This window comes from Eulemur rufifrons, chromosome 6 (genome assembly GCF_041146395.1).
Source record: "Eulemur rufifrons isolate Redbay chromosome 6, OSU_ERuf_1, whole genome shotgun sequence".
Taxonomy (NCBI): Eukaryota; Metazoa; Chordata; class Mammalia; order Primates; family Lemuridae; genus Eulemur; species Eulemur rufifrons.
The window spans coordinates 56,768,442-56,783,604 of NC_090988.1; the positions used below are offsets into that span (position 1 = coordinate 56,768,442).

Below are 15,163 nucleotides of genomic sequence, written 5' to 3' on the forward strand. Positions count from 1 at the left end.
ACGAATTGTAACATTTTTACCCTAAACATACATGGGTACTGGAAAGCATCCCTGAATATAAACAAGAATTTATTTAGTCTGAGATGCCAAGGGAGCCTCCCATGCCATGCACCTCCTACCTCAATGCCTTTGTATGTAATGGCTCTTTTGCAGGAATACTCTTCTCTCCCCCTTCGAAGCTTTATCTGCTTCATTCTCACCACTTTTCAGGTTTCAGCTTGCAGTACATGCTTACATAAGCCTTTTCCGTCTCCCCAGACTAGATTAAGCTCTTGTTCATGCTATTTCAGAGCTACCCATCTTTTTCTTTATAGCATGTATCATAGTTTGTAATTATATATAGTGAGTATTCTTCATACACTCATGGTCTGAACAATTTCTGCTACCAGATCATAAATTCTCACACTGAATTCCTAATAGCAAGCGGAATGCTGTGCACAGGGTAGATACTCAATTTTTGAGCTGTAAGTTGCAAGAAATCAACTCTCTGAATCCGGCTACAAGAGACTTTATAAACCTGGTGAGATTCAGGAATCTGAGAGTCTCAGCCTGAATCCTTGCTGCTGTATCTGTATGCAATCAGAGATCAGCATCAAATTCTAAAAGTGATAGCCCTGTGGGATATTCAGGGGCAATGACAGGAAGAAACTGTGCTCACTCTTCTGCCAGGCTGGTGGTAGGGAGCCAAAGCACAGAATACATGGCGGTAGCTACTGTAGACCACAAAATCTGGAGGAAGTCTGGAAGGCCACCAAGAAAGTTACAAGCCTCAGCCGTCACAATGTTGCAGCAACATTTCCTCCTCTATTCTCCATACCTCTAAGTCTTTTAACTTCAAACCTTTTAGTTTCCCCTCCAAGCCCCTCTGTCCACGTAGAGATAACCTTTATCACCACTTCGTCTCCCATATCCTCCCCGTTTGTCACAGCCCACAGAAATCAGACTCAGGCAGCAGCTGACACTGGAGAGCGGATGTAATTGCATCTCAAGATAGGCATATGCAGAGCTTAGATGGGGGCCCCACAGTGGTACCATGGTGGGGGTGGTTGAGTCACACACAGAACCCCCACCCTGTTTCTGGCTCTTAGTCTTCCTCATTGACTCTGGAACAACATTGTCTCCGCAGTAAAGGGCATCATAGTAAATCTGGTTTATAGTGCAGCTGTATTCAAGAATGGGAAACCTAGGGGAATAGGAAATGGGGAAAAGGCAGAGGAGAAGATATGGTCTGAATGATTAAGGCTCCTACAACTGCCTCAGCTTCTCCACAGCAGCATCCACATCACCCCCTGTGGCAATGAGGGCCTGAAGATTGGCTTCAGAATTCAGAAAGCCCATGGCCCGCAGTTGCTCCAGTTGCACCCGGAAGTGAGCCTCAGGCTGCAGCTGCTGGGGATTGGCACTAGCTAAAGCTTGCAGCATCTGGAGGAAGGGAGTAGAATGGAAGCCCAGCTCTGTAGCGCCCTGTGCTGGAGACACCTCAGGAGCTGGGGTTGGGGATGGGTCCCCAGATATAAGAGCACTTTCCCTAGATTCTGTACCTCCTGCCGAACTCCCCAGCCCTGCTAAGCAAGGCATGAACCAGAGTAGGAGGCGAGGTGCTTCAGTAGCCAGGGTCTGCAGACCCTGCTCAATCTGCAGCAGGGCTTGCATGGCACGGGGGTTTGCCATGGCTGCCTGAAGGTGCATCAACAATGGCAGCTGTCGGTGTATCTCCTGCAACTGTGGGACCTGATTCGTGCCAGCTGGCCTCAGAGATCTCGGATAAGCTGGTGGTGGCAGCCAGGGAGACTCAGAGACTCCAGGAGTGGCTGCCACAAAGGAAGGTGGTGAAGGAACAAATGGAACTCTGTTGGCAGAATCCCCCAGCCCTGAGACAAGATCGGGCAAGCTTGTGCCGTGGCCAGTAGAGCTTTTGCCTGCACCGTCTAGGCCTTCACCTTGTCCAGTACTGTTCTCTGTGGGGTATCTCAGGAAAGCTGGGCAGGAGGACTTTTCCTTGATTGCTACTGACTCCTTGGGGAGAGGCTGGCCTGAGCCAGGTCCCTGGGATGAGGATGAAGTTGGGGGAAGTCTGTTTCCTGGTGGTGGTACTTCCTGGCTTGGGCTGAGGGTGGATGTGGTCCCCTGCAGAAAGGTCCCCAGGGATTGGGGGGTCTCATATAATTGCTGAAGGTAGTCATAGAGCCCTATATTACCCAGAAAGCTTGGAACCCTATTCCTAATTTCAGATACATCCTGATCCCCAAGCCGCCTTCCTCGCCTGCTACCTGAGCCTCCATAGGTGGAAGTCCAGGGGTTGGGGAGAGGGTCACAATTCTCTATCCTTGAAGGTTGGCTGTTGCCGGTGGTGCCATTAGCAGTAGTGGCAGTGGCAAAGGGGTTGCCACCAAACTGCTCCTGTACTGCATTAAGCATCGGGTCCATGATATCTGTGTACATGGTGCGAAGCACATTGTAGCCACCAGGGATGCTCTCTAGGTTACTGAGCGCCCGGTCCTGGCTACGCATCATCTCTTGCATCATGGCGGGGTTACGTAGAAACTCCAGCGTCTGCCGCATGATTTCAGGGTTGTTGAGAATATGCCCAATCTCAGGGTTGTGCTGGATCAGCTGCTGCATATGGGGGTTATCAAGAACCAGCTGGCGCACCAGGCCCGTGTTGGACAGCAGACCCTGGATGAAGGGGTCATCAATGAGCTGGGCCACAAACTCAGGCACAGATATGTGCTGCCACATCAGCGAGCCTGGCTGGTCCAGGAAGCTGCCGGGGGTTCGGCCCAGCCCATTGAGCCCTGTAAGGACACCCAGGCTAAAGGCAGGAGACCCATCTGCTGGGAAAATGGAGCTTGGCTGAGGGAACGATCTAGGACTTGGGCCCGGGGCAGGGACGGAAGCAGCTGGGCACTCAGTGCCCATGGCACGGCGCTGCATCTTGATGACCAGGTGGAGAGTGAGGCCGTCTCGCACTCCACACTGTGCCAGTGAGTCAGGGTCCTTGAGGATTTTGCCAGCAAAGATTAGAACCAGCTGATCAGGGTGGGCCTTAAAGCGCTGGGATATCTCTTCCTTCAGTTGCTGGATGGTGCATGTATCCGTAACTGAGAAATCCTCCTTGTCCTTGGGTGTCTTCACTGTCACCTTGATGAGGTGGGGATCCCGGACTGGTGCTGGGCTGCTCTGTGGCAGGGCCTGTCCACTTTTGGCCATGGTGGCAGCAGGGGGCCCAGGTCTGTGGGGACACAGCTGGGGGGATGGGGATGGGAGACCAAGTTCATCCTTTCAGGCAGTGGCAAAGGTAGGAAAGGTGAGCATGAAGAGGGTCTCAGGGCTCAGGGTCAGGAAAACTATAGGGGCCACATGGAAGAGGCCATGAGGTTCCTGGGACAGGATGCTTTGGGGGGATTGTGGGATTGAGAGATGCTGTGGTCAGGAGAGAGAAATCTGGGCCCCTGGGAAAGAGTTCTGTAGGTGATGAGTATGAGGACAAAGGTAGGAGGAAGGGCTCAGTCTGGGGTATACATACCAGTCAGCTGTGGCCCCGTCCTTCCTCTTAGGCAGGGCTCCAAACCGCCCTCATCTTGCTGCACAGCCACCCCTGAGGCCTTCTGGGCCGGAACCCCTCTCTCAGTTCGCTTCTGTGACCTCAGTACTGACATCACAGCCTCACACAGTGGATTCTGGAGACTTCTCCAAGGTGCTCTGGATCCTGGGAACTCCTGCTCCCCCACCCTTCACCTCTTCCACTTCCTTTATCTCAATTGCCTTCCTCTCAGTGAGGGTCCTGGGCTGACCACTCCTTCTCAGGCCAAGAGCCCTGCTCCCACACAACCTCATGTATGCTACGTGGAGACCCACACAGGGATTGGATCATCGTAGAAAGCACCTCAGTCCTTTGTGTCCCTATTTAGACTCAATTTCAGCTACTTCCTAGTCTGAAGTCTTCTTTCCTGGCATCCTATGACCTTGTTTTCTGTCTGATTCGACATTAACCATGAATTCTTTATGTATTTTCAAAATATTGATTTGCTGATAGATGGGATTTTGAGTATAAAGTGAGGGGTCAAGAATGACATGAGTTTTTTTTTTTTACTTTTTTGTTTTTAATTATTATTATCTCCCAGAGGAACTCAAAGAAAGTTATTTACTGAGATAAATAAAAGGCCATGGAATAAACAGGTTGTTAAATAGAAAATCAGCAAGTTGTTAAATAGTTCCACACATATTTGAGATGTCTATTTTATATCAAAAGGGAGATGTAGAGAGGTGATTGAATATTATAAGTCTAGAGTTCATCAGCATTTAAAGAATATTTAAAACCATTGACTGGTTAAGATTAGTTGGTTAGTGAGTATAGGAAACAGAAGAGATAAAAAATCTGAGTCTTGTGTCTCTATTAGAAATCTGGAAGATCAGAGGAATTCAGCAAAGGAAACTGAGAAAAAAATAAAACAGTAAGGTTGAGAGAGAGAGTACACAAAAGAAGAAGAGTTTCAAAAAGGAGAGAGTACCAGCCTGAGCAAGAATGAGACCTCATCTACCAAAAATAGAAAAATTTTGGGGGCGTGGTGGCATGCACCTGTAGTCCTAGCTACTTGGGAGTCTGGAGCAGGAGGATCACATGAGCCCAGGAATTGGAAGCTGCAGTGAACTACAATAACATCACTGCGCTCTAAAAAAAAAAAAAAATGAGAGAGTAACCAACTGTGTCAAAAGATGCTGCTAAGTCAGTAGGATGAGAACTGAAAATTTGTTACTGGATTTGATAAGAGAGAACTGGAAACCGTAATAAGACCAGTGCCAATAGAGTGTTAGAGGCAGAAAGCCTGATTGGAGTGTGTTTAACACACTGACTGCCATACTAGAAAAAAAAAAAAAAATTCCGTGGGGCCATGGTGTTTTATTAAAACAAAACAATCCTTTCTAATTTGTTATTTTTTATTGATTTCTGTGGATGTTATATGCAACACAATCCAGGTTTTTTGAATTAATTTGTCAATATTAATTGTAACAATAAGAACATCAACAAGTAAGATTTTCATGAACCAACTTCAGGGTTTTCTTCACGCAGACCTGGGCTCAAAACTAGCCTGAGTTAAATACAACTCACTTGGCAGTCAATGTGTTAAGAGAAAATGGGTTGGAAAGGAAGTGGATGCAGTATGAGTGTTATAAATGAGAGAAAAGGGATGATGGCTCTGTGGGAATGTGGGGTTAAGTGCTTTTTAGGGTTTTTTTCCTTAAGAATAGTGCATGACATTTTTATTCTGATGGGAACAATCCAATGAATAGAAGAAAAATGATACATAAGAAAGGGAAAATAATTTTAAGAGTAAGTTCTTGATTAGAGGGGTTGGAGAGATTGGGAGCAAGGGCCCATGTGGAGAGCTTGGTTTAGAAACATGGACAGTTTATTCATTGTAACGCAACGGAGGACGGAGTATAGAGATACAGATGTAGGTTAGTTGGTCAATTCAGTGGACACAGGTGGAAGGCCTTTCTGATCACTGTTGTCTTCTTGAATCAGATAGAAAAGGAAATATTGAAAATTTGAGAAGAGCAGCAAAACAGTTATGAAATGATCATCTCAAAGAATAAGACAGTGAATTGACTTGGACAATAAATTTCCAAGTGTGGTCCGCAGACCAGCAGCATCAGCATCTCCTGGAAACTTGCTAGAAATGAGAAATTTGGGCCCTACTCTATCCCTCCTGAGTCAGAAACCCTTAGATTATAGCTAAGAAATCTGTGTTTTAATACATCCTCCTGGTGATTCTTTTGCAGATTCTGGGTGAGAACTGTAACCAGCTCCATAACCAAGAAAACATTTTTTACAGGTTGTTTTTTTGGTTTTTTGTTTTGGGTTTTTTTTTTTTTTTTTTTTTTTTTTTTGTAGTTCTCTTATGTTTCAAGTTCCCAGGCCAATAGCATTTGCTGACCAGGGCTTTGAAACTTTGTGTTGCACCGATGCATTCCCTTTTGAGTTTCTTTCCCAGAAATGGCGGAGCCGCCTTGCAGACACAGGATAACTACAAAGCCTCACACTGCCTATTTGTTTTGAGAAGACAAGATAAGCAATTCTCCACCACAGATTGTGCCCAAGGACCCACTGAGCAGACATACAAGGCTGAAAGAATGACCAATATTAACCTCTAGCTCATTATAGTACAAAATTCCTGCCCTGGGAGGGACTTATCCACCATTTTTTGATCATGGGACATATGTAGTAGCATGATTTTTCACTGCACTTGCGTGCCCTGCACTCCAGCCCAAACATGTAATGATGCTCACTACCCTCACACAATATTTATTTTACCTCCAGAAAAACCCCTGACCCTGTTGATCAGGGAGGTGGATTTGAGGCAGTTCATACCTCAAATCCCTCCTTCCAGTAGACACATATCCTGAAATAAACCTTTTCTTCTTTGACGATCCTCGTCTTAGCAATTGGCTTTCTGTGTATCGAGTAACACTGAACCCCCCTTGTGGGTTTGTTAACAGAACCATCAAACTGGGAAAAGGCAGTTAGGATTACTAAGAGAACATTTAAGACTTTTGGTAATAAATTTAAATGAAACTTGTCAGCACAGTTGTATGCTTTTCTCAGCCTACGGTGAAATTAGGCAGAGTTGGGTATAATCATGATGAGTTTACCAGGCGCGTATTATGCCAGAATTATTATATTAACTGATCATGAAGTTGTCTTGAAGCCAGAGAACGAGGATCAAGAAGCAACAAGAAGGTGCAAGAATGACACCTAACCACTTCTGCGTCCATGGGAAATGAAAGAAGCAGCCACTGCCACTGAAAAAGCAGTGTCCTTAGTGGACAGCCAGATTTCTGTTACAGCAAAAAGATAAGGGAAGCTTTAGAAAGGAGGTTATAGATATGTGAATCTTGCTGTTGCTAAGTTATGAGTTATAAATGGTAAGGAGGAAAGGTTTGGGGAATTGGTGTTCAGAGAAAAAATGAGCCAGATGAGGAATTTCCAGAGCATATTGGGGTAAAAATCAGAAAGATGACCTAGAGAGCTTGGGCTTTTATGTAAACTGTGGCAAACAGGGTATAAAGCTTAATTGGGTTAAATGTGAAAAATTCATCTTGGCTATAATTTCTTTCTTGAGACTTATCTTCTAGGTAGGTTGTAGTGGTAAAGCGGGGGTGTTTGGCAGTGAGCTTGCTAGAAGTGCTTGAACTTTGTGGGCTTGTCCTTCACTCCTGCAATGGCAATGTCAAGGCTGGGGAGGGGTTGTCTGCTGAGCACACAGATGTCTGTGGGTCCCCTATAGAGTTCAGAATCTGACGACTTCCCATTTCCTCCAGGGCTGCCACCCCAGACCCAGGCACTACGGTCTCTCACCTGCTCCATTGCAAAAGCCTCCTAACTGGTTTCCCTATTTCCCTGGTTTCCCTCCACCACAGTCTATTCCTCACTCTGGAGGCAGACTTGATAAATTGAATTGCTCCAGTCCTTTGCTCAAAACTCACCAGTGACTTTCTAATTACATTCGCAAAAAAAAAATCCAAAGTCCTCACCAGACCTACAAACCCTTTAGGAGCCCCACCCCCATTGTTTTGGTTCACTTCGGCTACATTATCTCCTTGCCATTCTTCAAACACAACAAGAATGCCCCTACTTCAGGGCTTTTACTCTCAGACGGCCTTCTCTGCCCGTCCTTCTCCCAGGGAATTGCATGTTCAGTTCTCCCAATTCATTCTGATTTCTGCTCAAATGTCACCTTTTCAGAGGCCCTCTCCATTCACCCTATTTAGAATAGCTTATCCTGATTCCTTTTTCTTCACAGCACTTACCACCACCTAACATGTCTATAAGTTAATTTGAATAATATCTTGTATCTATATTCAAAAAAGAAAGTAAACTTTGTAAATAAAGGATCTTTGTTTTTTCATTTCTTCCATGCCTAAATCAATATGACTTAGTAGCCTATGGCTAGAATGTATTGAATTATTTAATAATTGAATAACTGAACTATTACACAATTGGTTGCATATCCTGCCAGGCTGGGATACTCTAGGTGAGGCAGGAAGAGGAGAAGATGAGGCCTTGGCAACTGTGCAGAACACAAGCTACAAACATAAGATATGCTGAAGGATGTGGAAAGTGCTGTGTCCCACGGAGGGCTGGGCTTGTGGTGACTGGAATATGCAGTGAGAGTGGCAGCGGCCAGATCTCTGTGTGCTAAACAGAGAGTAGTGACAGCCCACCAAAGTCCTTTAACTGTGGCGATGGCAATTAGTGCCAGGTTCTGGTGATGGTCAGTGCTCACCAGCACCTGGCTGATGTGTGGATTCTTCCTACTCTGGCCCACCAGGTTATTCCTTTTCCACTTTCAGACTTGAATAGTTTGGGTTTGAGAAATCAAGACAGCCTTTATGACTAAATAGCTGGGTCTATCTATGTAATATGTTTCCCTTTATGTATGGGTATGTTATTATTGTCTTTCCCTACATGTGGGTCTGTTTTTGTGTCTCTAGGTGTTTGTGTGTATCTGTGTATACACATGGCTGTGTGTACCTGTATGTTGAGTCTATGTGCCTACATATGTGAACCTTCCACTGTGTGAGCTTGTGTACCTGTGTACACCTGTCTGAGAAAACATATGCATGTTCTTGGATATTTGAGCACGGTGCATGAAACTGATTCTTTTTATCTCTATATTAATATGAGCATGAAGTACTTGTATTTGTGTGTTCCTGTATGTACAGTTGGTAAGATAGAGATATCACACACAGTTAGTTGCTTTTTTGCAAAAGAAACAAATTCAAACCTCAGGTGGGGACAAGTAGGTGTAGCCATTTTATTGACATCTCTTCCAGCCATGGCCAATGATCTATTATTCAGTATAGAAAGCATTGGTTGGTAACTCCTATTCCGGGAATTCTCCTGGCTGGAAGCATCAGAAGAAGTGGAAATGGCAGATGAGATAGTCGAGTGGGTTAGCCGGCAGATAGCAAGCAAACAGGTAGGCATGGTGGTTAGAATCCCTGGGACCTCTTGAGCTTACGGATAGCAGCACTGGTGTCCCCCTCAGTAGCAATAAGTGCCTGTAGATTAGCATGGTGGTTCTGGAATCCCATGGCCCGAAGGGATTCCATCTGCTTGCTGAAACGAATCTCAGGGGCTTGTAGAGTATGGGAAGGATCCCCATCCAGAGACTGTAGTCTCTGTAGGACTGCTCCAAACTTATGGCAGCGCTCAGGCCCTTTGGATTCAGTTATAACTGGGGCATTCCAGGGCAAGGGCACCAGGTCAGGGTAGCTGCAGCTGGGAGCAGGAAGCCAACCCAGGCCCCCTACGTAGGGTATAACCCAGGGCAGAAGAATAGGAGCTTCTGTGGCCAACAGCTGGAGACCCTGCTCAATCTGCAATATTGCTTGTGATGCTTTAGGGTTTGCTAAGGCTATAAGCAGATCAGAAAGCTGTATCTGCTGCAGGCTTGCGGGCAACTCCTGCTGCCACTGTTCACTCAGCTGGGGCATACTCACGAACAACATCATCTGAGCTGCCAGGTAGGGGTTGTTCATAAGCAACTGCATCATGCCTCCTGTGATCTGGGAGTTTGTCTGCTCATCCAACAGCTGGAGATCATCCTCGAATCTCTGTTCAGAGCTACTTAAAGAGATAGTGGCATCCTTGTCTTCATCCTGGGGCTGCTGGGTGAGCTCTATGCTAGGTAAGGCTGGTATCCCAGCTGGCTGATGAAAGGCACAGATGTGATTCTGTCCCTTGGTGGAAATAGTGGCAGTATTGGCCCTGGAAGTATGGTTGACCCTGTTGGAGGTTTCATTGGCTGAGGTGATTGAAGAAAAACTGCACGAACTTGTATAGATGACTCGGGCTGTAGGGAGCTGTGGGAGCTGGTCCCGCCGTTCCTGGGATGGTGATGGAGATGGGGTTGAGGACTTGAACTGATCCAGCACTTGTCCTGCCAGGAGAGCTATGAAAGGGTTGCTTTCAAAAGGATCTTGCATTCTTTTGAGCAGTTGATCATTGAAATCAGCACAGCTCTGATCCAGGGTATTGTTCCCACCTGGCATTGTCTCTAAGCCCAGGTATGGCTGTGGGTTCGGTGGATGCTCATGGTTCTGTGCAAGTTGCTGGATCTGCATTATCTCTTGGATCATGGCAAGGTTCCTGGCCAGCTCCAGGGTCTGCAACAGGATCTCAGAATTGTTAAGGAGGTGGGAGACCTCTGAGTTCTGCTGCATCAATTGTTGTATGTCTGGGTGTTCTGAGATGAACTGCCGCAAGAACTCTATGTTGGACAGAAGCCGCCGGATGCTAGGATTCTCCAGCATCTGTGTTATGTGCTCTGGACTGCCCACTTCCAGGTTCTGGGTATGCACCTTGGGTGCATCAGACCCCACAAAGTGAGCTGATTCCACTGGAGCTCGTTTCATGCCAGCAGGTTGGTGCATCCCACTGCTGTTTCCTTTGGTGTTTCTGTCCCGGTGGTGGAAGGGCTCATTGGTTGGCAGGTTCGAGGAGGAATGGGCTAGGGATCTGGAGCCATGCTTGGACTTGATGACCAGGTGGATGGTGTGGCCATCCATGATGCCTCTCTGGCTCAGCATGTCATGGTCTTTGAGAAGGCGGCCCATGAAGACCAGCACTAGTTGGTCCATTTGACACTGGAAGTGAGCCGATAGCTTCTCCTTGAACTGCCTCACTGAGGTGTCATCAGCTATCATAAAGTCTTTCTGGCTGCCTGGTGTCTTCACTATCACTCGATTGACACTCAAAGAGATATTCCTGTCTGTAGGCAGACCTGAAGGATGCCCACTCTGGGGCATCCTAGGCGTTTGAGAGATGACATGCGGCATGGGCCTCAGTGGGTGGCAGGCAGGAAGCAGGTGGAAGCAGAGGCAGAAGGGGTGAGGGCAGGCAATGTTTCTGCTGGCCTTAGTCTCAGGTGTTGTATTCTCAGGCCACAGGATAGTTTCCTTGTTGCCTAAAAAGGGGTGAATGATTGGGCTGGGGCCAGGTATTTTGCGATGTTGTGCCCTCACCCCAGCTCTCCAGATGTGGCCCAGCCGAGGCTTGGTGTGGCTACTGATTCATACTTGGCCCAGGTAAACTAAATGGTAATGACTCCTCCCAGCACTGCCCCTCCTCCTGTCCCACCAAGGGCATGACATCTTCAGAAAAGGGATATTGTGATGTCAACCCTAGCCTCACAGTCTGCCTGGACTAGCTGAGGTAGCAGGACATATTTGGGAGAGTCTAAGTCTCTATAATAAAATAAAATAAGACAATTTTCCATAAAAATTGGGGACAAAGCTCTCAGGATGGAACTAGTTAAAAAAATTAAATAAAACCCAGATTTTTAAAATGTGGTAGGTATGAGATTTCTGTGTAGTACTGTGTATAGGTCCTTTATAGGGATGTCAGACTTGTGTGAAAAGTTGCTTCTACTGAAGCCATATATAAAACCACATTCTTGTAAGAATACAGTCTCTCCCCTAGGAAGGAGCTCATTAATTTTGTTAGTGATCTGAAAAAGGTGGGCTTTAGGAAAATGGAACAAGAATAAAGGTGTTACATGAAAGAGGATGTCATGTTTTCTCTACGGTCTAGATTTTGGGATTCTAGACTTAAGTGTGCTCCTATGTGGTGGGGAAAATATTTCCTCTGCCCCAGGAAACAGGAGCGGGGCTAGCCAGGGAGGCTCCCTGTGGGGACGTTCCAAACTAAAGGTGAGCAAGCCTTTTCTTGCAACCTAACTTTGTACCACATATTGTTAGATATTTTCTATATGTCATCATAACAGAATTTTTAGAATGCTGTGTTTCAATATTCTAAGTGCCTACCTTTGCATCAAAGCATTAAGAGGGAGAGGAGTCTGACGTGAAGGTGGAGGTGGTCAGTAGTAGAATCCCTAAGGGGACAGATACAGGCAACTAATAAGCCAGATTCTCAGTCCCATGCAAATTTGGAGGATGGTGCTTGATTTTTATTTGGAAAGCTGATGAATTTTCTGTTAGTGGATATGTTAAAATGCATATTTATGTCTACGTTGATGTTTGGGTGTAGATGGAAATAGTGTTTATGTAAGAGTGAGACTGTGTATGTCTTATTGAATATATGATATATTTGTGAATGTATTATGAAAATGTAGGAATCTTCTATGTTACAGGGAAGACTTCGGGGTCTGGATTGTATGTATTTCATCCACCACCTGCCTGGGGGAGGAGGAGCATCACGCAGACAAATAAGAGACAAGGAGGGAGTTAAAGCCCATATGTTCTCAGTGCGTTAAAGGGAAGCAAAGAGACGACAGTCAGCCAGGAGACTTCCTGCTATCACATCAAAAATTCTTTATTGAGAATGTCTGGACCCCCAGCCCAATCCATGCCATATCTTCCTCATGCCCAGTTTCCAGTTGCTAATTTCTTACAGCAGGTCTCAGGCCTAAGCACCTCTCTCAACTGCACTCCAAAGTGAGATTGATCCAGGACAGTGAAAAATGGATTATCAAACCAAGACTCTGCCCTGAGGGCCCCACAGGAGGATGGGGATAAGAGAAAGAACCTCCATATTTCACTCTAATGACCAGCTCTCCTGTATCTTCTGCACTGGAATCAGATTTTGTCAACCTCAGACTAACCATCCTAGGTCACAGATCCCTAGAATTTTAGACGCTGGATTCATAGTTTTCAGAAAGGAATATGAGATGCCAAAACATCAGAAAGAGGGGATACCATTTTCTTAGCTAATAATTTGTTTATTTTTTGCCAATCAAATCTACCTAGACTGTTATTAAAGGAATCCTTAATGTGCTAATTGAGATATTAATTACATAAAGAACTAACTAGAGATAATCAGTGTCTCCCAATCATTAGGGACAATGGCCACTTTGAGAAGTGGTCCTCCTGGAGAAAAAGAAGAGGACACACTTCCACCAATGTTCTGCCCAGCCCTGGGGTGTCAGAGCCTGGAGACCTAGTGTGTTTGACAGGTTTTGGTAGAGCATGAGCCCAAGGGGGCCTTGTGGCTGGTGGTCTGGACCTGCCTCCCTAGCAAGGCTGATGATTTATTGAAAGGCTCATTCATCTATTTATTGATTCATTTAGCCATTCTTTCATTTAATATGTATTTATCAGTACCTACTATGTTGTCTATACTTTCCTATGTCATCCCATGTGATCTTGTTGTATATTTAATTATCCTCATCTTGCATATGGCTAAGAATGAGTCTGAGATGTTAATTCCTTTCTCCAAGGTCACTTAGCTTAACTGGTAGTCCTGAGATTCAAACTGACTTGCTTGACTCCAAGTCTCAAGCTTCACCAGGGTCATGCTTTAAACTTCCATGAAGGAAGTTAGAATTCTAAGGCCCAACTGTAGAAGAGTTTGTCCTGGACGTAGGATCAGTTTACAAGAAGAACCATCTTTGTATTTCTATGGAATTAAACATTTCAGACAATGGCTTTGTGAAGGAAACTCAGGGCAGTCTTGGTGATATTTATCCCACGAGAGAAGTGTTGGCAGGTGACCCATCAGGCCTAGGCTAGGTTTGCTAGGGGGCACACCTAATATACGGAGAGGAAGCTGGGCTAGGATTACCAAAAAAACCCATTAGGGTAAGGTTAAGGGCCATACAGAATTAACCTGGTTGCAGAAGAGCAGTCTTCCAGGACTCACCTGGCATCTACACTCAGAGGGGCCAACCAGTAAAGGGAAGAGGCTGGATGAGGCGCTGAGTCTCAGCCCCAGGCACTTGCCTTATATAAGAAGCCTCTCCAATTGAGCTGCACCACAAGGGGTCTGCTGACTTTCATGGGCACAAGAACCTAGAGGGGAGAGCAGGCAAGGTATGAGCTACGTGCAAAGCACACAACCTGCAGAAAGTAGTGTGAAATCATAATGACCATGTGTGCATGGGAGTGTATGTCCCTGTACCTGAGTGTGTATACAGGTACACAAGCAGGTTCATTTTGCATGAATGGAGGTTAGTATGCATGTCTGTGCATATGAGTAGCCCCGCGTATGAGCATACACCAGTCTTAGTCTGCATCCCTCAGTGACACACAAAACAAAGGAATGAAAGATTTATTCTCCATCAAGATTTGTACTGTCCTCCCCTCAATACACCAGAGCTAACGCTGCACTTCCAGCCTGGTCTCTGGAGAGACAAGATCTTGAGAAATTCAGTCTGTGAACTCACCAGGGGACAGGGGCAGACCAGGGTGTCTGGAGGCCCATTCTGGCTACTTCTCCCTCTCATATTTGCTCAGTCAGCCTTTGAGGACATCCACCTCCTGGCACAGAGCACCGAAGTTGCGCTGGTCAGAGTCAGCCAGAAGCTTCAGCGTGAGACTGGCATTAGTCACCTGTGGACATGAGATGCCAGGGATGTGGGTCATGGAGTGTTTTTCTTTTTTTCCCCCCTTATCGTCTATGTGATGATTTCATGGAGCATGAAGTGTTCTTAAGAACTGAACTCAGGCTGTCATATTTCTCAGCTCAGAGTTATTTTTTCCCCCTAGAAAGAAGTAATTTGGGAAGTTGTCCAATATGTGAGATTAGACAAGACAGGAGGCAGTTGGGGGAGGGCAGTTCTATAATCCTTCCATGTACCTGGGTCTGGAGTTGGTGGAGGAGCTCTCCAGCCCCACTATCTCCTGCCATGGCCTTAAGCTGAGTTGCCAACTCCTAAGCTCCCTCCAGCTCCAGGAGCAGCAGGTCGAAGGCTGGGGTCTCAAAGGGAGAAGAGAAGGCACCAAAATTTCTGGACTCCAGCTTGTGGTTCATTTCCAGGGCCTCGTTGTCTTCATCTTCAATGACCTGAGCATGCAGGGATGAACAGGTAGTTCCCCCAAATGTCAACACCTCAGAGATCTCCAAATTCTGGCATCGGGCTCTTTCCATCCACTTGCATCTTCCAGGTCATACGGCCTACACAGCACTCTCATAGCTGTCACCTTGTTTGTTTCCATTAATAGTCCTTGAAGTGGGCATTAGTATTATCCCTATTTCACAGCTGAGGACATTCGTATCTTGCTTTCACTGCAGGGAAATAATTCTTACCCTCACACCATGCAGATTCTCTCTTCCCTCCCCTGGACAGAGCCACTCCTCAGGAGTGGCTTGGTGAGTGAGTGAACAAGGGACAGACCCAGCTTCCAGTCTGGTCACATC

General features: G+C 46.1%; 2 protein-coding genes across 3 annotated transcripts; both read right to left on the reverse strand.

The window, feature by feature from the left end:
- Window positions 1-958: 958 nt before the first annotated feature.
- Window positions 959-3,610, reverse strand: UBQLN3 (ubiquilin 3). Of its 2 annotated transcripts, none has more exons than XM_069469406.1 (2): window positions 3,527-3,610; window positions 959-3,246 (listed from the first exon to the last, which is right to left on the reverse strand). In XM_069469406.1, the coding sequence occupies exon 2, from the start codon at window positions 3,208-3,210 to the stop codon at window positions 1,246-1,248; it is 1,965 nt and encodes a 654-aa protein (XP_069325507.1). In that variant the 5' UTR covers window positions 3,211-3,246; window positions 3,527-3,610; the 3' UTR covers window positions 959-1,245. The 2 variants fall into 2 exon arrangements, with proteins under 2 accessions (XP_069325507.1, XP_069325506.1); XM_069469405.1 differs by having other exon boundaries at window positions 959-3,279.
- A 5,191-nt stretch (window positions 3,611-8,801) lies between these two features.
- Window positions 8,802-11,093, reverse strand: UBQLNL (ubiquilin like). The gene has a single exon (XM_069469407.1). The coding sequence runs from the start codon at window positions 10,843-10,845 to the stop codon at window positions 8,998-9,000; it is 1,848 nt and encodes a 615-aa protein (XP_069325508.1). The 5' UTR covers window positions 10,846-11,093; the 3' UTR covers window positions 8,802-8,997.
- Between the last annotated feature and the right edge of the window lie 4,070 nt (window positions 11,094-15,163).